The sequence below is a fragment of the Ictidomys tridecemlineatus genome, chromosome 10, assembly GCF_052094955.1.
Source record: "Ictidomys tridecemlineatus isolate mIctTri1 chromosome 10, mIctTri1.hap1, whole genome shotgun sequence".
NCBI lineage: Eukaryota > Metazoa > Chordata > Mammalia > Rodentia > Sciuridae > Ictidomys > Ictidomys tridecemlineatus.
The window spans coordinates 96,015,781-96,043,291 of NC_135486.1; the positions used below are offsets into that span (position 1 = coordinate 96,015,781).

General features: G+C 37.8%; 1 protein-coding gene across 3 annotated transcripts in view; it reads left to right on the plus strand.

Moving 5' to 3' along the window:
- Mkx (mohawk homeobox) overlaps nucleotides 1-27,511 on the plus strand; it is a 64,306-nt gene that overhangs the window by 34,275 nt on the left and 2,520 nt on the right. For all 3 annotated transcript variants that reach the window (XM_078023477.1, XM_005334283.4, XM_078023476.1), the window contains one exon: nucleotides 27,378-27,411. In XM_078023477.1, coding sequence (XP_077879603.1) covers nucleotides 27,378-27,411 — 34 coding nt within the window. The remainder of the gene's footprint in view (nucleotides 1-27,377; nucleotides 27,412-27,511) is intronic.

Here is a 27,511-nt window from a genome sequence, read left to right on the forward strand (position 1 = left end):
ATAGCATTGCAATTTCTGGTCCTCTTGGATCCGTGTAAGGGTAGAATTTACTGAGTTTCCTTTTTAGAGCAGAGTCAATGATTGGGCACAGAAAACCCTTTGGACCACTCTGGTGTTGTATCCCAGTCAGGACAGCTGGTGTAGAGCTCTACTGGAGCCCCTGCTCATGGATCTGAATATTCCCTTCATCTGACTAGTTGAGAAACAGAGTGGCATGGAAGCATCCAGGAAAAAAAATCAGTTAATCCAACAAAACAACTTTGGTTTATGCTTATTATTCTGAGCCTTGTCCTTTATAGAAAAAGATACAGGTACTAAAAGGAAATGTGAAAGTCCTGATTGAGGAATTGAGATAGCATAAAGTCATCTTTTAAAAAGTGGATATTGATTTTAGGAAAGGAGTCTTTTAAAATAATATATGAAATTTGAGATGCATTCTGCAAATTTGATTCTAAGAGATGCATTATTTTTCTAATGGTGGAGATTCTCTCCCTGGTGATGGTCTGTATTTTCAAAGCACTGTTGCCTGAGATCTGTCTCTATTTCCAGGATCTTCTAGCATGTATAGTTTTATTCTTAACCTATGATTGAGCAGTCTGAAAACATTATTAGCATCTTACTTGAATACCATTGATATGATCAGGCTAGAATTTATCCCATTTCTGAAGGAGACTATTCAGTGCAATTACATCACTTAGAAATATCACTGGTAAGCTCAACTGTTAAGAAACTATGGTACCACTCTCCACCCTTCTTCTACCCCTCAACCCTTCCCAGATTCTAGTAATAACCAGCACCCAAACACATTAGATAGAAGGAATAATTTCTAGTGTTGCACAGCACTGTGTGTTGATTGTAGTTTACAATAAGCTATTATTTATTTTATGAAGAACTTCAAGAGAGGTGCCCAGAGGTTACAAAATAAAGAAATAATAAGGAAATGGAAATACTAATTACCACAATTTCATCACTCTATGATTACTCCATAAATATGTGTAATCATTGCCTGTTAATAAAATTTTTAAAAAATAAAGTCAATTGTAAAGAAAGAGAGAGAGAGAAAAAAAGAAGGAATGGAGAGAGGGTGGAAGAGAAGGAGGTAGGGAGTCCCTGTCCACCATCTCCCTGTATTGGAATGCCTGCCTGCCCGTTGTGGTCCTTGAAGTCTTAGTTGCTCTCAAATTGATCAAGACTAGGAGGAGTAAGATAGCTGGGTCAAATGGTGGTTCTATTCCAAGTTTTCTGATGAATCTCCATTCTGCTTTCCATAGTGGTTGCACCAGTTGGCAGTCCTTCCAACAATGTATGAGTGTGCCTTTCCCCACATCCTCACCAACACTATTGTTGTTGTGTTCTCGATAACTGCCATTCTGACTGGAATGAGATGAAATCTTAGAGCAGTTTTGATTTGCATTTCTCTAATTACTAGAGATGTTGAACATTTTTTTCATATCTTTATTGATGGATTATATTTCTTATGTGAAGTGTCTGGTTCCTTAGCCCATTTATTCGTTGGTTATTTGTGTGTGTGTGTGTGTGTGTGTGTGTGTGTGTGTGTGTGTGTGTTAATCTTTTAAAGTTCTTTAAATATCCTGGAGATTAATGCTCTACCTGAGGTGTATGTGGTAAGATTTTCTCCCGTTCTGTAGGCTCTCTCATCACATTCTTGATTGTTTCATTTGCTGAGAAGAAGCTTTTTAGTTTGAATCCATCCCATTTATTGATTCTTGATTTTACTTCTTGCACTTCAGGAGTCTTGTTAAGGAAGTCAGTTCCTCAGCTGACCTGATGAAGATTTGGGCCTACTTTTACTTCTATTAGGCACAGGGTCTCTGTTCTAGTACCTAAGCCTTTGATCTACGTTGAGTTGAATATTGTGCAGGGTGAAAGATGGGGTTTAATTTCATCTTACTATACATGGATTTCCAATTTTCCCAGCACCATTTGTTGAAGAGGCTATCTTTTCTCCAAAGTATGCTTTTGGTGCCTTTGTCTAGTATGAGATAGCCATATTTATGTGGGTTTGCCCCTGTGTCTTCTATTCTCTACCATTATTCTACATGTTTATTTTGGTGCCAGTGCCATGTCATTTTTGTTACTATTGTTTTGTAGTATAGTTAGTCAAAGGATTTAGAATCAGCATCCTACAGTGACACAACCACATCAATGTTTGTAGCAGCTCAATTCATAATAGATAAACTATAGAACCAACCTAGATGCCCTTCAACAGACGAAAGGATAAAGGAAATGTGGTATATGTACACAATGGAATATTACTCATCCTTAAATAAGAATGAAATTAAGGCATTTACAGGTAAATGGATGGAGCTGGAGAATATCATGCTAAGCAAAGTAAGCCAATCCCCCCAAAATGAAGGCTGATTGTTTTCTCTGATATGCAAATGCTGATCCATAATGAGGGGAGATAGGGAAAAATGGAGGAACTTTGGATTGGGCAGAGGGGAAGGGTGTGTGGGAAAGATGATGGAATGTGATGGACGTTATAACCCTGCATGCATGTATGATTCCATGACTGGTGTGACTCTGCATCCTGTACGCCAAAGGAATGAGAAGTTGTGTTCCACTTGTGTACAATGTGTCAAAATGCATTCTGCTGTCATGTATAACTAATTGTAATGAATTAAAAAAAAAAAAAGACTGGGAGGAAGCAGTATCAGGTTGCTAACTCACAAGAGCAACTTTGGACACACTTTGTCTTCTCGTAGTAGTTTATCATGATTAGATTGGTCATTCATTTTTGTCCTTTATGTCCTTTATGCCTTTGTAGAAAAAGTCAGCCAGAGTCAGAAGGCATTTGATTCACCTCTTTATTTTGACCACTTCGGTACTTGAGACAAGTTATATATAAATTTCTTTTCTGGGAATAATGAGCTATTTCAATAATTGAATATAGAACAGATTAAGTCTGATGTAACTCTTGATATAAACATTAGAAGATCTGATTTTAGAGAACAATCCACAACAAAAACAAAGCATAAATACAATTAGAAAGAATGATAACTCAGAAAAGACAGAAGAAAATAATAATAGGAAAAAAAAATCTAGAGGACAAAAATATTTTAAACCCTCATAGAATGTCAGGGGAAGACATTTACAGAGCTGATTTGGCTAGAAAAGTATGCGCTAAAGAGGGGAAAATTAGAATATAAGAGGCAATGCCTCTTATTTCAGGATCCAATTCTGCATGCTAAGGATGAGAAAATCTCTAAATACCAGGAAGCAATTATTAAGAAATTAGGGCCTGAATGAGCTCTTGAAGGAATTTGTGGATTCTGTGATGTCCTAGTAGCGCTGGGCAAGTCATTAAGCAGTCTTAAAAATGAAGTCTTCTTCAATGTTTGAGTCCCACACTGTGTATGTCAGCCTATTCATTCTTCTCCCACAGATCTATGAGCAAGAATGAGAGCAGAAAAATAGCGTTGAAGTGTGCTGGAGAAAGCTACATCAAGGGAACATTTCCTTCTTATGCTCATGGAGAAGCTAAGGATGAGCTGGTGGGACAGGAATGTACTTACTAGGACCAGTTAGTAGTGAATCTGGAATAAGAGGTTCTTTTAAGCCGAGAGGATTAAGAGCAAGAGGCAAAGTACATGGCCGAAAATCAAGTCCTAGCTCATATTCAGCTTTTCCATTGTGGATGATTCTAGGAATGTCTAATTTCATAGGAATGTTATAGGAAACTATGGATGTTTCTGTACACTTGAAACTTTGCAAGAGGATAAATATGGCTTGATGCCACTTGCCTAAAGTACCTCGAGTAGTTGAATTCATAGATACGGAGGAAAAATAATGGTTGTTGCAAGGGGTTGGAGGCAGGCAGGAATGGGAGGTAACTGTTTGATGAGTAGAGTTTCAGTTTAGGATAATGGAAAAACTTCTAGAGACGGATGGTGGCGATGGTTGTATGACAGTGAGTGTACTTAATACAACTCAACTGTATGCCAAAACATGGTTAAAACGATACATTTTATGTTTTGTATATTTTACCACAAGTTAAAAAAAAAACCTTTCATCAAAACTGTATGCTCTGAAATAGTTTTGATAGGCCTAGCTCATTACCAGACCGTAGTCTTTGAAATAATCTGATAATGAACTAGAAATCTTTAATCCTTTGATTTGTACTGGGATTGCCAGTGTATTTATTTCACAGCCAGGAATGAAAAAATAGAGTTGGTCACAATTTTGTTATGTCCAGATACCAAAAATTTAAAAAAAAATTACTTGGTTTCACATTAAAAAGGGAATCTTGAATTTTTTTAAATTTTATAATGTATGTTGGAAAATTTCCTGTAATAGCGCACAGAGAGTGCTCTTATTCTTTTTTGTAGCTATGTAGTATTCAGTCTCAACTCCAAATTGCCTGCAATTGGTTTGGTTATACTGTACTCACCCTAAAAATGATGGGTGTGCTTATTTCCTCATAGCCTGTAGACGCGGCGTTATCTAAATTCATAATTGATTTTATCCATCTGAGAAGTGAAGAATGATCTTGAGAAAATGTGTATACTTGGTGATTCTATTTTTTCTGCATACATTTGTTTTGTTAATTTTGAAGAGTACTTTAGGGAGAGAGATGATATTTGTACCAAATATTCTACACACACATAATTTTTATTTTTATTTTCTCCCCTGTACATTTTTAAAATGTAATTACATTTATCAATTTTTCATGTCTTCTAGATTTTATGAGATTGAACTTTAATGGATCAAAACTAAAAACAATATCCCAACTTTTATTCTGATATTTTTATGGACTCAGTTTTTACATTAACTCTTTAATCTCTCTACAACATATTTAGAGGTATAGTATAATACAGTGTGATAAAAATATTCAACTTAATTTTTTCCATATAGTTTCCCAGTAATCCTAACACCACTTATTGATCAGTCTTTCTCTTCCTTTTCTTGTTAGAAATACTGTATTTTAAATTGTCTATCTTGTCTTTCTATTTTTCTCAGCTATTTTTTCTTCTTATTCATGTTCTAGTTCCACACACTTTAAATCATTGAGGCTTTATTTAGTACATGTTGAATATCTGGTTCTGCTTATTCTCCCTCACTGTTCTTTTCATATAGTTTTGTAGCTGTTCTTGTTTATTTTTCCATATTAACTTTAGGACCAACTTGTCTATTCAAAAACAGAACCCTTTTGTTTCTTTTATTAGGGTAGGGTGATGTTATGAATTAATCATAGAACATCAATATTTTTAGGATATAGAATCAAAAAGCTTGGTCTGTCCATGTCCTTTGCAGCTTTTAGTAGTGTTTTAAGATGTTTTAAATTGGTCTTGTGCATTTATTGTTCAATTATTCCTAGGCATTTTACTTCTGTGTTATTTTATTGTTACAAGTAGAGTCCTTTATTCTATTACATTTTCTAACAGATTATTTTTTTTCTTTTTCCATAGGGAAGCAATTGTACTCAACCACCACCACAAATTAGCTAATCATGTTTGGCAGTTTCTTTAGTGGATTTTCTTATGTTTTTTTTATAATGCTGTCTTATTATTTGAAGGGTGATGGTTTTATCTCCTTTCTGTTTTTTGTTTTGTCATGAGTTCTTTTTCTGGCTTATTGCATTGAATTTCACCTCCTCTGACCTTAATGGCAATCCTTCTGCTATTTTCCCATTATGTAAGAGGCTGGCCTTAGGGTTTCGATTAATGCCCATGCAGATTATGGCTTTAGACTTTAAAGAACTGAGTTCCATTTTTTTTTTTTGTTACCACTTACGAACAGGGAAACCTTAAGTAAATCTTCTAACTTCTTTGATTTATTTCCATATTTATAAAATGAGGGAAACAGAAATACCTATCTCAGAAATACCTAGGGCTGTTGTGAGATTCAAAGATGATAATGACTGTGAAAGTTGTCCATCCACTGAGCTATATAAATGTTTTTTATTATTTCTATTTCCTCCTATAGAGAATACTTCCCTACAACTCTCTTTTAGGAATTATAAAAACTGGGTTTCCCTGTGTGGCTCTGAGCCTTTTTCTAATTCTACTCACAACACAGTTTCTACATATACTCCAAGGTTGGAAAGAAAAAGTGTTTTTTGAACGATGAGCAAATTCCTTTGCTGACATTTAACCAAAACATATTCCAAACCTGAAGCTTTTTGGAAGGCTAAGAAAATGTTGGTCACCTTCTTGTAAAAAAGTAAAATAAAAAAAAAATGTTTCTGTACCCCAGCACTGCCTGACTGAGCTGGAAATAAGTGCACTAGGGTGTTGTTATTTTGTGGTGTTTCAGTTCTGGGAAAAATGAAACCAGAAAATAAAGGAAATTTTTCAAGATTTTTTGGTTGGGAAAGCTGCCTTTTTTTCTTTTTAATATAACCCCTTACTTTAGTTGACAACTGCAAATTTTCTGCAAACTAATTCTGGTTGGTGATCCATGACATTTTCTTCTCCTGAGTTCAATTGGGTGTTTAAGAGAAGGAACTGCGTGACTAGAGAGTCCCTGGTTCTTCTTTTCTTCCTTAGACACAACACTGCAGCATGATAACCTTGGCTGAATGGAAAATAATTTGTGTATGTGGGACTTTCATGTTGCTATTTAAAAGTGAGCTTCTACCACTAGTTTCTGTTCAGAATTAAGTCTTGGTCCAATCTGATAAAAAGTGTAAATATACTTTGCCTTTGTAAGAAACCACCCAGCAAGTGGCTCAGCAAGTGGCTTAGTTTTTCTGCAAGTTTTGCATATCAGTTGCTACCCCTACTTCTCCCATGCAGCCATCTAGCTTGAAAAGTAAAATGTACCCTCTTTGGTGTGTCCCCATGTTTTCTAATACCCCTTCCCTTCCTCTTTTAGACACTCCCATTGGGCCTAGTGTCACTCTGTAAAAGTGATTTGTTTCCAGCAGGAGCAGCCTTTTTGCTTGCCTTGCTGGCCCATATCAGTGGTTTCGGTGATGCCTCTGGCTTTGTCATGTGGCTGGGCTTCAGAAGAGAATTTCGTACTCTCTCTTTTCTTGGATTCATTTCTATGACTGTACTTCGAATCTGAGGAATCTGCCCTTTCTGAAATGATTGTGGATCAGTTTTGCAGTAAAGGCTAATGAGGCCTTAATGTATTCTCTCATGGAGATTGCTACAAGGACACTCCAGTGTCTGGCACATGTTATGGATTTGTTTTCTGACCTTAAAGGCACGCATATTAGAAAATATATTCCTTTGCATGTATGTATGTGTGTGTGTGTTTGTGTATAAAATCTTTTATATGCTTATATATTTTATGCATATATTATCTTTTACGTACTTTGTAATCTTATAAAATTATATGTGTATATACATATAAATATATGTGTGTGTGTGTGTATATATATATATATATAGCCATTTGTTGATCTCAAAACAAGATGGGAATATACTTTCACTCATTAAAATTTAAGTGGCAGCTGTTCCAACAGTAGCAGTGCCATTACTTACATTAACTTAATTTGCAAAATAATTATCAAAGTAAATTCAGCGTATTAAAATAAGAAGCCAAACGAGGAGCATTCAGTGAATCAGTCAAAAACTCAACCCTTTACAGACATAGCGTGAACTGCTAGAGGGACATGGCACAGCACAGCATTTGTGGCTCCCTTACCAGACCACCTTTCCATATGAAAGGCTTCATCCCAAAGTTAATTCAATAATACAGCAGGAGTCGGGGAAGAGAATGTTTTCGTTTCAGTGGGGGAAAAATCTTTATAATTGTACCCATTAAATGAGCAATCTTGAAAATGACAGTCTGTATTCAATTTCTGACTTTTCTCATTTGACAAACTTCAGAGGACAGGGACTTTGTCTCTTCATGTTCACTACTGGATTTCGAGCTGTTAGCAATAACAGCAATGAAAATCTGATGATTGATTGGTTTATTGGTTGATTGCTAGGGAATCTAAGTACTTCCACCTTTAAAACAATCTCAGTTTGGAGAGGAAAGCATGGGTATCTTTTGTTGTGTAAATACAACAGCAATCGTCGTAAATATGATGGGCCAGATAAATTCTTAGCTAATTAGGAACAGTCTCTATGCAGTGGAAATGGTTTACGTTACTCTAAAAGCAAAATTTTGCCTTTAGCGTAAGACAAGAGTGGTAAAACGTGGAGCTTTTGCTTTCTACCGATAGTGTAAACATTTCTCCAAGACGTCGTCTCTGGAAATAATTTACTTAACTCTTATTTTTATATGCGTGTTCTGTTCTGGAGACTTGATGCAAAAATTGATGGAAAGTTATTTTCTTTAAGTGACAGTTTGTTTACAAAAATTCCTTGAAATCTTGATGGTTATTGAAAAGACTGAAATAAATGTTGCCTGAAACTGCTTGTTTCAGAGTGCCTCCACACCTTCCAAAGTGGTACCATATTTTGTGAGTAAATCACCTAAAATTCATAGAGGTCATGGAGACTGCTCCCTTTGTAAAATGAAATATTTATGTTTCAATCCCAAAAACATATTGTGAATCATTCTGGTGTTTTAAGTTGAGGGTGCATAGTAAATTATTCCAAAATTATGGAGGCCAAATGTCATCCCTCCAAAAGTTTGTGTAATATCTATTCATCTGTGGGCAGATGACTGCTCTGTATAATCAGAGGCAGACTTTGTCAAGTTAAGTCTAAGTAAACACAGCTGAACATAAGCAAGTTGGACTACAAGGGGTTTTTTTGAGCTTTGCCAATAGCATATGACCTTGGAGAATGCTGATTTTTTTAAAATTTTTTTTTACTACAATCTGCTTTCAATGGAAAAAAGAATTCTTTTTGCTTCAGATTAACAAGTGATGATTAGAAGCTTGTTATGTTCTAATTTTTAGATGCAAGACAAATGAACATCGTACACGACCAAAAGCCACCTTTCCCCGTCAGGGATCTGAGGTGAGGGTAAAAGGCAACTAAAAGCAGTTGTTTTTGAAAAGGAACCCATTTTTGCTTTTAGTTGTTGTACCATTTCAACAGATTAAAACTGTGGTTCCAAATGCCACTCGTAAATGAACTTTATTGATTTATCCATTCTTTAAGATGCATCTGTCCTCAATAGGAAAGGAACTCTGTGTTGTCATTAACTTTGGGTTTTCAGTAGAAACTCTCATTAACTGCTTTATGCTTCCCACAAGTCCCTTTTATTTCCTTCTTCTTTAAAAAAAAAAAAAAAACATGTTTCTTTGCAGTCATCTAAGGCTTTCCTCTTTTAGTCCAGAATGAAGTTCAATATTAAATTTTTTAAGGGTACTTTGTGGCTAATGTAAAGTTCCTATTAAATATTTCATGTCAAAAGGTGGGACTTTAAGTGAGTAGTTTGGTAAAAGATGGAATAGTCGAGATTTGCCTCGAAAATTCTAGCTTTTCAATATTTTCTGACTGGCTCTCAGCCAGAAAAAAATCTTCTGCTGTTCCTTCACTTAGAGAAACTGTTTCTTTCCCCTTCACTCTTTGGGTGTGTGTTACCCTCTGAGAGAAAATGCAGTATATATTCAGGCTGTGTAACTAGTAAATATTCTTAAATAATTCATCTTTCAAGACTTTGGTATTTTACACTGTTTTTTTTTTAGATCACATGTTGGATAATATTTGCTGGGCATATGGGAAAATATTCAAATCTATATGTAAAGATATTATTCTGTAGTTAGATTCACATGAATCTATTTATTGATATGCCTCTTCTTTTCTGTATGCGGCTGGATTTCTGCATTGACAAGAATACTTTGAGGAGAAAATATCAAAATATTTCCAAACGTGACGCTAAGTACTCTCACGCTGCACTTTTCTCTGTTAAGTGCTGCATCGTGCATTTTAAACATCTGTGCTTCAAGACCAAGATGCCTCTTTCTCTCAATATGTAGAAACCAAACTCTTTATGACCCACCTCCTCTAAAATGAAACTCACCCTTCTTCCCTTTTTTCTTGTCTTGGAGTACACCATTGCCATTCACTCAAGGCAGGGATCTGAAAAATGTCTTGGATTCCTGCCTCTGGCTCCCCACCACCCCCAATCATTCAACAAGTCTGTCTTCTTCATATCTCCCCAGTCCTGCCTTTCCAGCCATGCTGCTACTTCCTCAACCCCAGGATTCTTCACTTCTCTTTCTCTTTTAGGTTCTTGCCCCCATTTCTCCAGACTCCTCCCATCAGGTCTTACTCTAGGGCAAGAGGAACATTTCTGTTGCCCACATCAGATCCTATCCCTGATAAATATCCCCCAGTGGCTGCTCATACCTTTCAGGATGGAGTTCTTATCTTTTATCTTGCTCACCCAGCCATAAACCCTCAATTCCTGGCCTTTGTGAATCTCCCTTGGCTCATTTCCAGCTGCCCCTGGACACACATGGTTCCCTTCAGCTATACTGAGGAGCGTTTCCCAGAGGTGTCATGATATGGCGCTTTCACAGGCTCTTCCCTTTCCTTGAATGCTTGCTGCCATCTCCCTCACCTCAGGGGCTCAACAGCTGTGTACCTTGGGCTTGTGCTTTCTCATCTTTTCCGTGATGTGGTACTCAAATAAGCATGATATCACTTGGGCATGCTGATGTGAATAGGGGAGGCTTCTTGCTGCTATAAGCCAGGGGCCTCTGCACTATTGCCCCATGTGTATTCTCTTCTTTGGAGTTCCTTCACAACCACTGTCCCTGCTGCCACCGCTCCATCCTCCCCAGGATTCCACAGCTTTCGTTACAGGGAGCTGTTGTCATCCATTTATTGCTTTGTGATAGGATTCTTATATAATTTTTATTTCTAGGGTTACAGCGGGCTGTCATGTAACATGCATTCAATAAGTGTCACTCAACTTTTCTGAGTCTCGTTTTGACTGCTTTAAAAATGATATGTGAGCACAGTAAAGAGATAAGATATATATTCATGATTTGTAAGATGCTTCATTAATACTGTTAATTATTACCATGAATTGTATTAAGGTGGCTTGGCCCTTGATTATACCCAAAAGTGGGGAGAGGAGAGGTAAAATAAAGTCTTGTTTTCCTATGACACACAAAATCACTTGGTTTTCATTTGAGTTTAGATTTATTGTAATGTGGTCATACATTCTCTAGCAAAGCATCAGACATCCAAAGATGGGGGTGGGGGTGGGAAGTCCAAGGGAAGCCAGAGTTCCTTCCATTCAGGAAGGCAATACAAAGAAATTTGGAATTGTCCATCTCTTTATAAAATATCAGGAGTAATGGGAATAATCTACACATTCCTGCACCAGTCAAATCATACTGAGTATACTGATTTAGGTGATTTAGGATGAAGCAGTGATATATTTAAAAATTTTTAGGGAATTTCTGTTTTGTTGGTGCTGGGGATTGAACCCACAGCTTGAAACATGCTAGGCAAGTGCTCTACCACTGGTCTATAGCCCCATCCCCCAAAACATGTGTAATCTGTGTTTTAAGTAGTTATTTTGTCCCTTGTGAAAATGCAAGTATATAAGCCAGTTACAGCTTCATAGAAATTTCTAGAGAAACAACTTTTAAAAATTGGCAATTTCTTTCTTTTTTTTTGTTAAATATTTTTTTTAGTTGTAGTTAGACACAATATCTTTATTTTATTTTTATGTGGTGCTGAGGCTCGAACCCAGGGCCTTGCACATGCTAGGCAAGCGCTCTACCGCTGAGTCATAACCCCAGCCCCTAAAAATTGGCAATTTCTAAAGGTATTCCCCACAAATTGAAATGCCATATTCTATCTTAAGTAAGGATCTTCACATTTAAAACTTTCTCTAGGCATTTAAGAGTAAAACACTGATTGGGAGTGTAGCTCAGTAGTAGAGCACTTGCCTAGCATGAGTGAGGCCCTGAGTTCAATCCCCGGTAGCCCAAGAGTAAAACACTCTAGAGTACCTATAAGATTGAGTAACATGCAAACTGCTGGTTCAATGGCTGTTTCATGCACCAACCCAAAAAGTGAATAGCAGAAGATCAGTAGCTGAAATGAGCCTGGAATTTGGTTCTGTCATTAAAGATTCCATTCTATAGTATGTCAAAATACATTCTACTGTCATGTATAACTAAAAAGAACAAGTACAAATTAAAAAAAAAAAAGATTCCATCCTAGTGCTTTGCATTTTATGGCTACTAACCACTTTCAGTGACCTTCTCCAGGCCATTGCAAAACTGAAGCTTCCATAATTATGCAGGCTTGCCCTTTTGAGAATTTTCCACACTGGAGCATCATAGACATAACATGGCTTAGACAACTCAAATACAAAAACTATTTTGAATTGTTGGGTTACTTATTATCTGTTCCATTTCAAGGTAAGCCTTCAATGTTCACCAAAAGTTTGCTGCCACTACAAAAACAACATGTGCAATTGTGGTATCACCATTGCTGCTATATATTGAGTACTACTGGGTGTCTGTTATCTTATAATGATTATACAAATTTTCACAACTGTTCTAAGTATTTTCTACTTTTATATTAATTTTACTTATTTAAAAATGAGACTCCGAGAGGTTAATTCTCTTGTCCCAAGCCACATGTGTATCAGAAATGGAACAAAGGTTCAGAACCCAGCCTCACTGATTCCAAATCTATTTTCTTTCTGGGGTACCTTAATGTTAGAGGAATAAAGTATAGGAAAGTCATGGCCCCCTTCACAGTTTGCACTGATTAGCTGTGGAAATGTGTATTCAATTCCAGATAAACCAAAAACGGCATGAATCCCATTAGAAATCATCTTTGGAAATTTGAGTAACTAATTTTTATTCTCTCTTTTTTTTTTGTACCTCTATGACTGCAAAAGTTAGCATGGACTTTCCATATGAATAATTCTTCAATTAATCATAAACTCTTGACTTCCTGTCCTAAAGTACAACGGTCCCTACTATCCATGGGAAATATGTTCCAAGACCCCCAGTGTGTTCCTGAAACAGTGTATAGTACCAAACCTTATACACCATGTTTTTTTTCCCTACATATATATATACTTATGATAAAGTCTAATTTATAAATTATGCACAGCAAGAGGTTAGCAATAATAACTAGTGAAAAGTAGAATAATTAAAACCATATGCTATGATAAAAGTATTATTTTCATCTTTTCACTTAAAGAAAGCACTTTACAGTTTCCCTTTGGCATCTCCAAATTGCCAGCGTTACTTCTCTTGCACTGTGCATTATAAGGTACAATAAGGGTGACTTGGACGGCACTACTGTGATGATCTGATAACTGAGACAGCTAAGTGATAAAAGCAGATATTGTGGGGCTGGGGATGTGGCTCAAGCGGTAGCGCGCTCGCCTGGTATGCGTGCGACCCAGGTTCGATCCTCAGCACCACATACCAACAAAGATGTTGTGTCCACCAAGAACTGAAAAATAAATATTAAAAATTCTCTCTCTCTCTCTCTCTCTCTCTCTCTCTCTCCTCTCTCACTCTCTCTTAAAAAAAAAAAAAAGCAGATATTGTGTAAGCATGGATGTGCTGGAACAGGGGATGATTCATGGCCAAGGTGGGACAGAGTGAGATTTTATCATTATCACTCGGATGGGTGTCTAATTTAAAACTTATGAATTGTTCATTCTGGAATTTTCCAATTAATATTTTTGAATCAAGATTGACTGTAGAATGGGAAGCTGCAGATAAAGGGAATTAATTAGTGTAACCTTTTCATAGATGTGTTCAATGTTTGCCCCTCATAACTCCCATTCTGCCTTCCTTTCTTCTTTTATTCTTTGTGTGTTTTCCCATCCAAGTAAAGAGTCCGTGTATTAATAAAGTGTGTTCTAAGATACCTTTTACAAATCTCCTAAAGTGGGCTGAAAATTAATTGGATGAAATAGGAGAAAAAAAATTTATTTTCCTGAAAAGCCTGACTGACCTCAGTCTCTCCTTTCCTGCCTCCTAGGCCTGTCTATGTTCAGGGCTGTGTAAATTAAACATTGCCTTGTGGCCTGAAAAAGTGGTTCACTTCCTCATGTGTGTTTTGTAATGTCTTGTGTCTGGCCATAAAGGAGCATTTCTCCTTCTGTGTTTTGTAGATGCCTTCAACTCCCAGGGGTTTGCTGGACCCATGTGCAAACCGTATGCATAACAGAGTGGATGTTAACAGATGATGCATCTAACTGAATAGATATCTAAAATGATAGTAGAAGACTTGAGCACTGATGGTAGGGTGGATTTCTCAGTTCAGGGCCTTTGGAAGCTCTTGAATTTTTGTGAGAACCTATTCTGCCCATGCATCCAGTATTGGCCTATACAAACCCCTCTTGCTTATACCTTCTGAATGGTGGAAAATGACCAGACCTACCATCTACTGGAGAGAGGAGATGGCCACATGCTTGCAAGAGCTTATGAATCCTGTAAAGAATAAGGAATGTATGATTTTCCTGGCTGTTATTACACACACACACACACACACACACACACACAGACACACACACACACAGACACACACACACACACGACAATTTGTTTATATTTCTATGATAAAAATATGTAGTCTGTTTACTTCTGTGTATGAGAGCCAGGCTTTTTTGTGTAATACTTTGATTCAAGACAGTAAGTACTATCTGCTACTCATTCATCAGATATTTCTGGAAGTCTGGAGAGAATTTGGGATTGGAAAATTTAATTTTTAAAATACTTTTGAGCATGTGTAGAGTATATTCCATCACCAAACCCCTAAATATGGATAGGTGGATCTGATTTGTTCTGGAAATATGTTTGCTTCCTTTTCTTTCTTATCTTTTTTTTCCTTTTGCACAGCTCTCTGCCTCTTTCTCTCTCTCTCTCTCTCTCTCTCTCTCTCTCTCTCTCTCTCTCTCTCTCTGTTTATTTTAAAACTGGCAAGGTTATATTTTTAGTGATTGTTAAAATATTATTCTTCTCTCTAAAATCAAAAGATATGGCAAAGGATAAAAAAAAGGTAAGGAATAATAGAGGATTGCTTTATTAAACAAGCATTAGAGGCATTGTCCCTTTCTCTAAATCAATAAATTTTAATGACTAAAACAAATATTTAAAAACATTTTGAGATGTTTTATTTACTTATAACAACATGCAACATCTATAACAATAAGTGTGGCAGTTTTGTAGCATTTAAATTTCCTTTCTTTTTTTTTTTTTTTTTTGGTACTGGGGAGTGAACTCAGGATACTTGACCACTGAGCCACATCCCCAGACCTAATTGTGTATTTTATTTAGAAACAGGGTCTCATTGAATTGCTTAGCACCTTCCCTTTGCTGAGGCTGGCTCCTGTCTCAGCCTCCTGAGCTGCCAGGTCTACAGGCATGCACCACCACTCCAGGTTTGGCATTTAGATATATAATAATGCAAACATGTCATTGTTTTGTATTTAAATTTCCATGAAATTGCTTTGCAAGAACTGTTCTGTATATTAATTATACTTGTTCTCCTTTCCTGGTGTTCATTGAGCTTTGCTTTTTTTTTTTAAAGATCCCAAGGGTACTCATTTCTCTCTCTCTTTCTCTCCCTCTCCCTCTCTTGCTCTCCGTGGTGTCTCTTTCTCTCTACTGTCTGATTCATGATCATGTGCTCCACTATGTTTGGAACGTCTTGTAATGCCTATAGAAATGCTCGTCCTAAATATTATATTTAAAGCTACAGTGTGGAGCTTTACTGTTTTAGACTTGTTGTGTCTGATGTTTGGCAAGCCAGAGCTAGTGTTCGACCCAGCACAGGATGGCCCCATGTGCTCTAGGGGAATGAGCTCAGTCCACCTGTCAGCAAATTCCCTGTCAAGTACCATTCTCAGCTTCCATTTCTGGATCTGTGAGGTGGCCACCATCAGCAGTTTGGTCCTTGTCTTAGTTGTTTTGTGTTGCTATCATAGAATTCCACAGATTGGGTAATTTACAAAGAGAAGTTTTATTTTATTTTGTTTTGTTTTTCCACAGTTCAGGAAGCTAGGCAGTCGAGTATTAGGGTGCTGACATTTGGTGAGGGCCTTCTTGCTGCATAACCCCCTGGGTGGAGGCAGAAGGACAGGAACGCAAGAGAAAGCAAGAACTCATCTTTTATATCAGAATATAATAACTAATGCACTCCCAGGATAATAGTGTTAATCCACTCTTGACCTAATTACCTCTCAAAGGTCCTGCTTTCCAACACAGTGAAGTTGGGCAGAGGTATTCAAAGCATAGCAGTTTCTTCAGCCCTTTGGTTCCAGGAACTATGATGTTCTGCTGTTGTTTGAAAGCAAAGCCTTGATTCCTATCAAGGAACCTATCATCCACCTTCACCACTAAAGCCAGCTTCACCTGTGCTGTGTTTCAGTACCCCGGTGCTCTTTTTCAGTGATTTTGCTTTTGGTAGTTGCCAAGTTGTTTGCATGGTGGGTCTGTTCTTTTTATCCTTATTCCTCTTTAGAGATCATAAAGCTTCAACTACCTCTCAAGAATGCCTTAGAAATAACAGATTAAAATTAATTATGTTTGCAAAAACCTTATCACTGTGTCAGTGCTCAATAAAATACTCCATTCTTTTGGAAGCAAGCCTGAATAAAATATTCTACTAAGCGCTGCAGAAACTAAGTTTACTGTAGTTTATAAAAGTTTATTATCCTATGCTAGAAAGAGGTTCTATGCTAGGTTGAATAATTAGTTTTTGATGACCCCATGTGGATTGCTATTTGTCACCTTATTTTCCCAAAGGAAAGATAAGAAAATAAAATAGAAGACTTACAAAAATAAAGGACCCCACCATCACAGAAATATAGAGCTGGGACAACAAGTTTATTTTCAAAACACAGATCTTATAACAGTATATTATTACCATACCTATGCCAATTAGAAGAAGGAGAATGGATAATTATTAAGCATTCTGTAGTATAATGGAAATCTTCAGCTCCTTTATTCTGAAGCTTGTGTTACTAATGACTCCCTTGGTTACATTTCATAGTATAGTAAAAATTGCAATAATTAGGCAAAAGTGATTCAAGGAAAATGAGGCATTTTACCCCAAAGAATATTTTAATGTTTTAAGGAAAGATAGACAGTAAGTAAGAAGTATTTTTGAAGCTGGAGTGACTTATTCGTAAAAGTATCATATCTGCTGTCTATATGAAGGTACACTCAAAAGCTTTTGTTAGGCAAAGCTTTAAGACTCATATTTGGCTCTTGTTGGAATACTAGGAATCCAATTATGATTTCTCTTCTCCCTTCGCCTCTCAACTCCTCTCCCCTCCCTCTTTCTTTCTTTTTTTAATGTACCAAAGAAAAACTGCCTAGTGCATCTATACTTGAATTTCAGCATTGTTCTTTATAAAAGCAGCCCACTTCTAATTTCCCACAAGAGCTTTTCCCATAGGGCATCTTCTTTACCACCTCCATCCGACCACACGCGGAGCTTGTGTTCCTAGGCCATGTCTCTGACCTATGTAATCAGTCTCAGAGATGGGATCCAGGGATCTGCTCTTTGGAGAAATGTTCCCCAGTGAATTTTTTTCTCTTTTCTGTTGAATCCCAAGAAAAATGGCCTAGAGGCCTAGGGTATGGTAAAAGAAACCCAAAAGCCGGTTTGGGACCTCCATGGAACTTAAGTGGCTATAGGAGGATTCACAGTGTGGCTTCCAGGAACCCTAATGCCATAGCTCTAACCATGTGCCAGGCATAGTCCCAGGAGCTCTCCATCTACTACCTAATTCGTCTTCACAGCAACCCCAAGAAGTAGGTGTTACATCTTCCTTATTTTACAGCAAAGAAACAGATACAGCATGCATAAATAGCTTGCCGGAGGTCCTGTATTTAGTGAGTCTGCTTACTATTTTGCTATGGTGAGCCAATTCAGAGATATACTAGTTCAAATCCTGTGATTTAGACAAATTGTTGTACAAGCAGGTGACTTGTGTTCTGTGAAATGTAAAATGTACATCTGCAAATTTAGAGTGAAACCCTCTGGCTAGACTTAACGTGGAAAGGAGTTATTTGGGATTCTTATAGTCAAAATGTGTCATAAGAGGGCCATGAGATTAAAGGGCCTCCCAGACCTACAGCCACCGTGGCTTTCCCTTGGGCACAGTGTTTGAACTCACTTTACATATGGTTCTTTTTGACCTTCTGTGTCCTTCAATACCATCAGCCAAAATCTTCTCCATTAACATTTCAATGCCCACCTGTAAATACTGTCTCTGAATTAAAAGTAGAAAAGAGCAGATATAAAGGTGTGATCACAGAACACTGTGATGCCAAATACACTGTTAAAGTTTGAGCTTATTAGAAATATTGAAGTGTACCTTTGAAATATAGAAGTATGGTGATCATGTTCATCTTACATTTAAAATACGTTTTTTTTCCTCTTGTAATAAATACAGCAGTTGAACTGTGAGTAGAGCAACTGTCATTTGTTATTCTTTTGAAAGAGCCAAGAAGTTTGTGAATGTCATCTCTTTTATTGTGTCATTTCTGGCATTAATGCAATCAGACAGGTTTAACATCAAGATCTCCCAGTTTGAAGTGTCATTTCTAAAGATGGTAATTTGAGGAATTTGAAAAGCATGGCAATGATGTGAGCCAATTCAGAGATACACTGCAGTTCATATATCAGAGGAAAATACTTTCTGATGGTTTTTTAGAGATATTGAAGAGTTTGAAAATGCATGGATGGAGCCAGAGTTTCCAGCCAATTTCTAGATTATTATAAATGCACATTTTTCCATTTAAAAAGATTTTTTTTTGCTGAAGAAAGTCACATTAGTATTTTGTAGTCTAATGTCATTCAACTGTATGTTTATTAAATAATTCATCCCTTTTAGAACTGCAGTGTGGCAACTTATAAAGTTGATTTTGGGAGAAACAGCCCTTGTTCTATTTAAGAATTTAGAAGATGAATATCAATATTAGTATGTGGGGACAAAATTGAAGTTTAGCTAAGATCAGAGTAAGTACATCCTGGTTTAAAACTAGTGGCCCAACTTGCATGTAAAAAAGAGTGCCTTTATAAACAATCAATGCTCCTTGCAACACACAGGCTCACAGAGAAGTTATTCTTGCATAGCTAGGAAGTCATTTTCTGAGATTTTGGCTGGAAACATAGCTTTCATGGATGAAGGTAACATCTCCAATATTCCCCTTGAGAAAATGAAGTAACAAAATCCACCAGAAACCCAAGGTTAGTAGATATCCTTTAATGTAGCTCCAGCACTGTTTGTCTTGGCATGTTGTGGTACTTTGGCACAGAAGAGCATCAGGAAAGCCATTTTGTCTTTGAAGATGATAGATTCTGCACACTTAATTCATTAATCTGAGCTGATGGGCTTTTCCCAGAGCTAAATTATGTTGACTTTACATAATGTTTTTCATATTCAATCCCTAAACAATACTAATTTTCCTGGTGACTGAATTCCACCCTATTTTCTAGATATTGAAAATTAAAATGGGAGAAAAGGTTAATTTTTTTACAAGTATGTATACAGCACTTGATAAGTGTGCTTAAGTTCTTGGTCTAATTTTTGTTTAAATAGCAAGTTGTGTGGTCCTCATAATTATCCCCTTAAGTCTGGGATTCTTGTCCCCATTTTATAGATGAGAAAGTGGAGGACAGAGAAGTCAAGCACCTGGCCAGCTCTCACACAGAATCATGGGGGCAGTTCATGCTATCAGGTTTAAAGTCTGGGCTCTGACCACTGCGCTAGGCTACTTCTGTGACTCATGGTAGGTAGGCCACCCTCGTGGTTAATACGAGCAGCCAAGAATAGAAATAAGAATATTTAACATTTCCAGACCCTCTGTCTGGTCACCCACCAACACCTCCCCATAGATTGCATTCTAATCTTCAAAGTGAAGTTTCAGACTGAAAGCTTTAGACTTGTGGAAGGCAGAGCCTTCTCAGAGGAGCAATCTTGGATGAGGGGACTATGCAGAATAATTTAGCATCAAGAATATTTAATGTGTTTAGTGGAAAAGACTGAAAGTGAGTTGAAACATTATCATTGGGTGGTATTCTATTTATTCTAAGAAGTCACTTTAAAGTTACAAATCCCACTTCCTGCTCTTTTAGTCCACCAGCCCAGATGGATGAGGCCAGAATAGTTGTGCATTCTACCAGAACAAAGACAACAGAGAATTAATGAGGAGCCACCGCCTTAAGCCCTTGTGCTCTGAGTAAGAAGGAAAAGCCATCAAAATTATAACTCCCTAATGGATTAGGAGCCAAGCAGCACTTTTACAGGTCTACCTACAGGCGCTCGTACTGCTGGAACAAAAAAAGATGTTCTGTGTGGTTGTTGTTAATGGATAGGCAATATCACCTATCCTGGAAGATTGGACATGTCAACATACCCCCGTTCTGACCAGGGAGCTCTTCACCATTGGTCCAGAAGAGATGGGTGTGGCTTCTAATTTTTATTTTTTGGCATGAGCTAGAAGGGACAATGCACTGACAGAAAGGAGGCTGAAGGTGGGGATCCTGAGGATCCAGGACATCTGGGCATCATTAGCCATAGTGGGGGCCAGCCCACATGAGAGGTAGCAGGAAGGAAAAGAATCTTTGGCCAGATGGTGGAAGTCATGGCTGGAGGAAACACTGGCTTAATTTTTGGAAAAGATTTTTCTTTAAACTCTGAAATGATTTTTGGAAGCCACTTATTCTTTAAGGCTCCAGGATGAATAATTTCACTAGTATATTACAGAAAGAAAAAAGAAAGAAACAGATCCATCCATAAAGATGAAGTGGGTTTTATTTTACAATTCTCACTATGTTCCCATTGCTAGACTCACAAAAGTCTGGCTCCTAATTCTTCTATAAGCAGTAGCCTTGATAGCTACCTAGCTGTAACTGGAGTCTCTTCCTGTTATATTGAAGTTTTAAAAGTGGAACTCACATTTGGTCAATGGAGCTGTCAGAAGCAGCTTAGTCATCCACAGATAGGTGTTACAGGTTATTGAATATTTTTTTTTTAATTTATTTTTCCCCCTTCCTGTTTTGGCAGATATCACTTAGGACAATTTATCTTTACTCATTCAAAAACCTCTCCATCCCAAAGACAGGATAACCACAAAAATTTCCACTCAAAAGTGATGGGGCAACAGCTGTCTCAGAGTTATTTAACAGTAATTCATTCTGGGATAACAGAGGGTGGTTATAGGGATATCATCTCTCTTAAAATGTTGCTCTAAAGTGTGAGGAAACACTCAAATTATTTAGATTCCCTATTTTGCCATTCGGGTATGTCCCTTGATATTACAGATTAAATCATAAGGAGAAAAAAGTGTCTTTTTTTTTTTTTTTTGTATCTCTGGTCTGAAATTCTATCAAGAAGTACAGAAAAAGAGTTGAAGAGATTTTTTAGTAGATTATCATTACATGGACTTTCCATGAAAACAATGTCTTAGGCCTTGCTTTGGGCTTTGCAGGTTGCTCTATCAACAGAGATCACTTAGCTCCTGGGATGATGTGGTTAAAAATCAGGTCTTCAGTGTTAGCTGACCTGGAATTGAGTCTCAGAGCCCCCATTTTCTATCTCAGTCCCTGGACTCAAAAGGGACTGAGATAAGGATGAGGGTGCCGTCTCCTAGGGTGATTGTAAATGTTTAACCGGAAAATATTTGCATAGGGCCTAGCATAAGAATCAGCATTCAATAAATCTAGTAATTGTTATTTTTAAAATAACCCCTTCTCTTCACTTCTCAATATTTCTCAATATTCAAGATTAAATTGGATGAAGCTAGATTTTGAATTCTTTCAAGCTGTTTCTATTTTACAGGCAAAACTCCTGCCATGTCGGGGAAGGCCAAATGGTGGATTATTATTTACTAAAGCAGGACGAGAAAAATTTTGAAATTCAGTGAAAAAAGGCAGGTTACAAGACACATACAGAATGACCCCATTTTAAAACACATGAATAATACTAGCATAGAAGGACATATATTCAAGTGTTAATATTAGTTATTCCTGTTTTACACTTTTTCCCCACATTTTCTATAGGATTCCTGTATTACTTTCTCATTAGAGAAGAACCACATTTAGGGAAAAGAAGGCGGGTGGGTACAGTCACAGTGTGGGTAAGCACAGCCAGATCTCTGGGGTGGGGAAGTAGAAGTTCAGACTACAGCAGTAGGAGCAGGGAGACCAGGGATCCCTTGGTATATGGGGCAAAATCCTGAAAATTGGGGGCACGAAGAATTCTAGAATCTTCAGGTGAGGATTTTTATCTTCCCTACTCACTAGAAGCTTGTTCTTTTCCCCAGTTGTTCCAGAATCTGATCTGGTGTCCCTAGGCTCTCTGTCGCTCTTGAGATCAAAAACATAGTAAGCCCTGGATGTCCACACCTCCTGTAATGGTCCTCAAACTGCCTCAGTGTGTGGAGGCACAGTGTTCAGGCAGCTGGATCTCTGGTTTGCTTTAGATCATTGACAAAGGCCTCAAAATTTTAATTTCTCTGAGAGGGCCTTAGGCTAGGCCTGCTAGGTGAAGTAAATAATTTCCCTAAAGTTTCTTGTCTTCCACTTTCTCCATTTTAATTTAAGGTAACATATAGTATATGATTTTTGATTCTCTAATTAAAAATACTCATATGTTTAATCTTACTTAATTTTATTTACATTTTAGTGGTGTGGGTAGTATTTTGTGAAATGCTTTAAAACATGGCTAACTTTAGGATCTATTTATTAAACTTGGAAAAAACAATCTCAGAGAAAAAAAATTTGGCCATATTTTTGTCTCTTTTTATGCCTACAAGTGTTACTTTAGGAATATCTATCAAAATCAGTGAGTTTCTAAATGGCATTTATCAAAGTTGGAAAGGTCTTTGACCTCCAGAACTTTATGCTTACACATCTTGAGTTCCATAAAACTGAGTTTTTTTTTTTTTGTATAATTGTTTCTCTACTTAACTTTATAAGGAAACACATGTCCAAACTGAGGATAGCCCCACTTTAGATTTCGACATGGTTTAAGTTTTACAGCATCCAAGATTTTCCTAACTACGTACCTCTTTTTTTTTTTTCCTTGCCTTTTCTTTTTTGGTCTTTAAAACACGCTCTTTTGGCTGGTTCAATAAGTAGTTCCTGCCAACCAGTTGCTTTTATGGTAATTGACAGCATAGCTGATTTTTGGAATCTTAGAATCTAAAAAGGCGTTTTAGCTCAGACTTTGGGGAAGCTGAGCCAAGCTACTTGCAGAGTAGGAGATACAGCTGAGGGGAATGTGGGGAATCAGACCCCAAGACTGTGCATGCTAATGAAGTACACCAGCGATCCTGCAGACCAGGAGCTCGCTCAGACTTTTGACTGACTTTTGGATGTCAGCAGCATTCTGAATCCTTCCTTCTCCTGCTCACCAGGTTATTTCTGCAACTCCTAGGTGCCACTTCGAGAGGGCAGCCTGTGAGACCACCTGTCATCAGTGGGCAGAAGTGACCTGATCCCCATGACCATCAGTAATGGGGACAATAGACCCACTGCTTTTTTAAATACTGACTATGGGCTGAAAAAGGCACAAAATAATTGAACCGGAAAAGAGCAAGCAATTTTTTACCTCAAAGGAAAAGGGCATAAGAAAAAAACATTACAACATTTAACACCACCACTTAATACAAGGAGTGAATTGTAAATTTTCCTAGTTCTTCTCAAATGATATCATAGTCCCCTAAAATAGGTGGGATATCTCAGCATAATGAATAGGAAAAAAATCTCCCCAAACTGCCAGATCTTTTGAGTTTTTGCTTTTCGACAAAAGCACAAGTATTTCAAGGTAAAAGGGCTCCTATTTGCCATATTCATTTTGCTGGTTGCTCTGTGCACTGGAACTCATTACTCTGCAGGAGGTGGTCTTTGGATGCACAATATCCTAGTGTCACCAGGCAGCCCACCCATTATAGCGGTGGAGAAATCATGCCCTTATAATACCAATTTACTTTTTGCACCAAATGACCCTGGAGACAGAAACCCCCCAGGAGTGGTGATAGTCAGCCTTTTCTTTGTAATCTTTGAGATTGAGCTTTGTGATACACAACTTGGACACTGACTATTTTTGTTGTGGTAGTACTGGGGATTGAACCTAGGGACAGATAAGCCACATCCCAGCCCTTTTTAAATTTTTTGTTTCAAGGCAGGGCCTCACTAAGTTACTTAAGGCCTTCCTCAATTGTTGAGGCTGGCCTCAAACTTCTCCTGTTTCAGCCTCCCTAAATCGCTGGGATTACAAGTGTGCACTACCCTGCCTGGCTGGGCACGGACTATTGATAGTGACACAAGATGTTTCTTCATTACTTTTTATAAAGATTTTTTTTTTTCTCTGTTCTTGGAAAGGAACCTAATCCACATCTAATGCCTTAATATAAAATAGAGAATTCAGTCTTTTGAATCCTGCCTAGGATATTGTTAAGATTTGTGAAACTAATTAAGAATTCCCAAACAGGGGTTAGTGTATGTGTTTTTACACTTCAAAGGTATTTTCATAGGCACCAAAGTGTGAAACACATACACCCAAAGAGTAAGCAGAATTTTATAATTTCACAGTTGGCTGCAATAAATTTGTTTCTCTGCAGCACAAGTTCAAGGAGCTGGCCACAAGGGAGTGTTAGCCTTTGGTTGTGCAAGGTGCTGCAGAAAGGTCACCTGAGTTTGCTCCTCATGTTAAACATAAGTTCTCCCCATGGGCCTGAACGGTGAATTTCATGTTCTCCTTCTACACACAGGCTACATGTACTTGATGCCATTTCTGGGTTCCATATTCCATCACATATTTGATAGCCACAGGCTTCTTATGTGTCTGAACAGTAACCATTCTCAGGCTGACTGTTCAGGTAGAGAATCAGATTCTGGTCTCCTTTGTATATAGGAACCCGCTTCGTTCGTGAAACGGAGTGTCAGTTACATGGTCTTTTCTGAATTATGTTTCATTACTTCCCTACTGTTATTTAAGCTTCATGGAATTCATCCTGCATTTGACAAATCTTTCCATTGAATAAATATCTCCATAACCTATTGCTTCACTTTGGCAACAGAATTGTTGCAATTTGTGGGCAAAATTGAGCAAAGGCCGAAAATCATTTTTTTTTCCTCTGTAAAGTGTCCAATGTTGCTGGCTTTCCTCTCCCAAACAAAGGCCTTGACTTGTTCTCTGTTCTAGTAGCGCCTTGTCCCTGTCATTACTGAGTTAAGATTTATAGACGATAGGACTAAAACAAAGAATGACTTCATAGGCATAGAGACTTGGTATCCATGTAAAGTCACTAATAATACATTAAAACACCCAGAACACTGCCTGGCACATAGTACCCAACTTATAAATTAGAATTATCAGAGTTCTGCAAACTAAAAAATATTGTTGCTTACCTCCACTTCCATGGGTGATTTTATAATCCCCAAATTATCCAAAGCAGCAGAGGTAGAGCTGACCATCCAGGACAACCTAGGAGGGACAGAAGGTCCAGTGGCTGATAGGGTTCCAGAGGGTGATCATCCAGCTGCTCACAGACCCAACTGTTTCTCCCAAAGGATTCCCTAAAACTTTATAAAATCCGCCTGAGCATTCAATGAAAGGATAGTGAAGAGACTAACATGCTCTTTCATATTGGAACATGCACGCATCTCCTATTTCTTCACAACAACCTTGTCATTTGCTCCTTAAGTGTTTTTACTTTGCTTGTTCACCTTTCTTTTTTCAAAGTGCCCTGGGTCCCTAGGTGAGGGGTGTGGAAGGAGCTCCTGGTGATCCATCTAGTCTCAAACTGTGCACTTCAAGCCTGAGTCAGGACATGGTATCAGGCTTTCTTTGTTCTTTTTCTGCCTAGGAGGCATTGAAACTTAGCTGCCTTGACTGTGTGGTCATGTGATCTCTTTCTTTCTTTCTCTCTTTCTCTCTTTCTTTCTTTCTTTCTCTCTCTTTCTTTCTTTCTCTCTTTCTCTCTCTCTTTCTCTCTTTCTTTCTTTCTTTCTTTCTCTCTTTCTCTCTTTCTCTCTTTCTTTCTAACTGAGCATTGACCCCAGGGGTACCATACCACTGAGCTACATCCCCAACCCTCTTTTTTTTTTTTTTTTATTTTGAGGAAGGGTCTTGCTAGTTTGCCCAGATTGGCCTTGAACTTGGGATCCTTCTACCTCAGCCTACTCTATTGGTTGGATTACAGGCGTGTGGCACTGTGCCTGGGTATTTTCTCTCAACCATCTCTGACCTGGGAAATGTCCTGGTTGGACAATACTGAGGTCATGTTGACGTTCTTCTTCTCAAGCCTCTTCTTTGTGCGACTCTCTTAGAGCTTAGAAGTAAAAATTATGGTGCATTGTCTAATGAGCCTTGAACATGGCAAAGGGGAAAAAAAAATCTTGAGAAATTTTGGGTGAGGGGAAAAAAAGAAAAGGGAGAACTGAGGGCAGGAAAGGACAGTTTTCCAAAGGCCACAGAATGAGAAGAGGGCCTTCAGCAGGTACATCCCACATTTCTTCTGTGTACTGCAACCCCCCAGTACACAGAAGCTACTCTATGGTGTATACTGTTGAGGATGACCACAGAAGCTTAACCAGGTTACTATGAAGATCCTGAGTCTCTTAAACTGATGGAGAGACCTTGCTATACTCCTTTGTTGGCCCTTCCCCAGCCACAGAGGTGGCCCTTCTTACCCCCATACCTCCTTCCCTGCAAGACATCAATTTTTGTGTTACTCATACCCCATCCTTTCAGCCAAAGGAAATAATCAAAAACCTCTTTTCATCGTTCTTTATATCTCTGTGGTGCTGGGAATCATGAGCGTTCCAAAGGATCAAATGTAAACCTAAGGTGAAAATGTAGACATAGAGGCCAGGATTCCCATTCATTTCCAGAGTTGGTAGCAGGAGGAGTTCTTTTGGAGACTGAAGACTGGTACTGGCTTCTTCTCATGGGCCAGAAGTTCCAAATTGCTGTCAGCTTTCAAACTGTCACTCATTTGCTCACTAACCAAAGACAACTATGTGTCATTCTTTTTTTCTGAGGTTTGGTTTCCATGAAATCACAGAATATTGAACCAGAGGCCCTGTCAACATCTTCTAGGAACCTCCTTATTTTATAGCTGAGAAAACTGAATCCCAGACTTTGTGGGCTATTGTAATATGCCTGAAAGGACCACAGCAAGTGGATGGTGAGGCAAGAGTAGCACCTGGCCCCAGGTATAATCAGCACCTTTTGTCCTAAGCTGTTTACCTCCTGATGGAAAGACCCAATTTCTTAATTGACCTCAGATTTTTTGTATCTCTGAAAAGCTACCTTTATTCACTGTGCTCATTTTGTCATTATCTTTATTATTATTATTATTATTATTATTATTATTTTGTATTCTAACAAACACATTTATTTTGGTAAAGACATAACTAATTTTCAACTACCTTTCCAGATGAAGTTTTATTCCTGGTCATTAATGATGGAATTCCTGAGATGAGAAAAAAAAAAAAAAAGATAGAGAAAAGTAATTGATCTTTTGTTTCTTTTTACAGACACTCTGGAAAACGGATCCAGTAAGGGTGACAGGTGAGCAAAATGTTTTTGTTTGTTCTGAGGGCGTTGCAGGGATACCATTGTCCATCCAAACTGCAGCGACTTTCATTGTTTTCTTTCTGTTTTGCTTAAA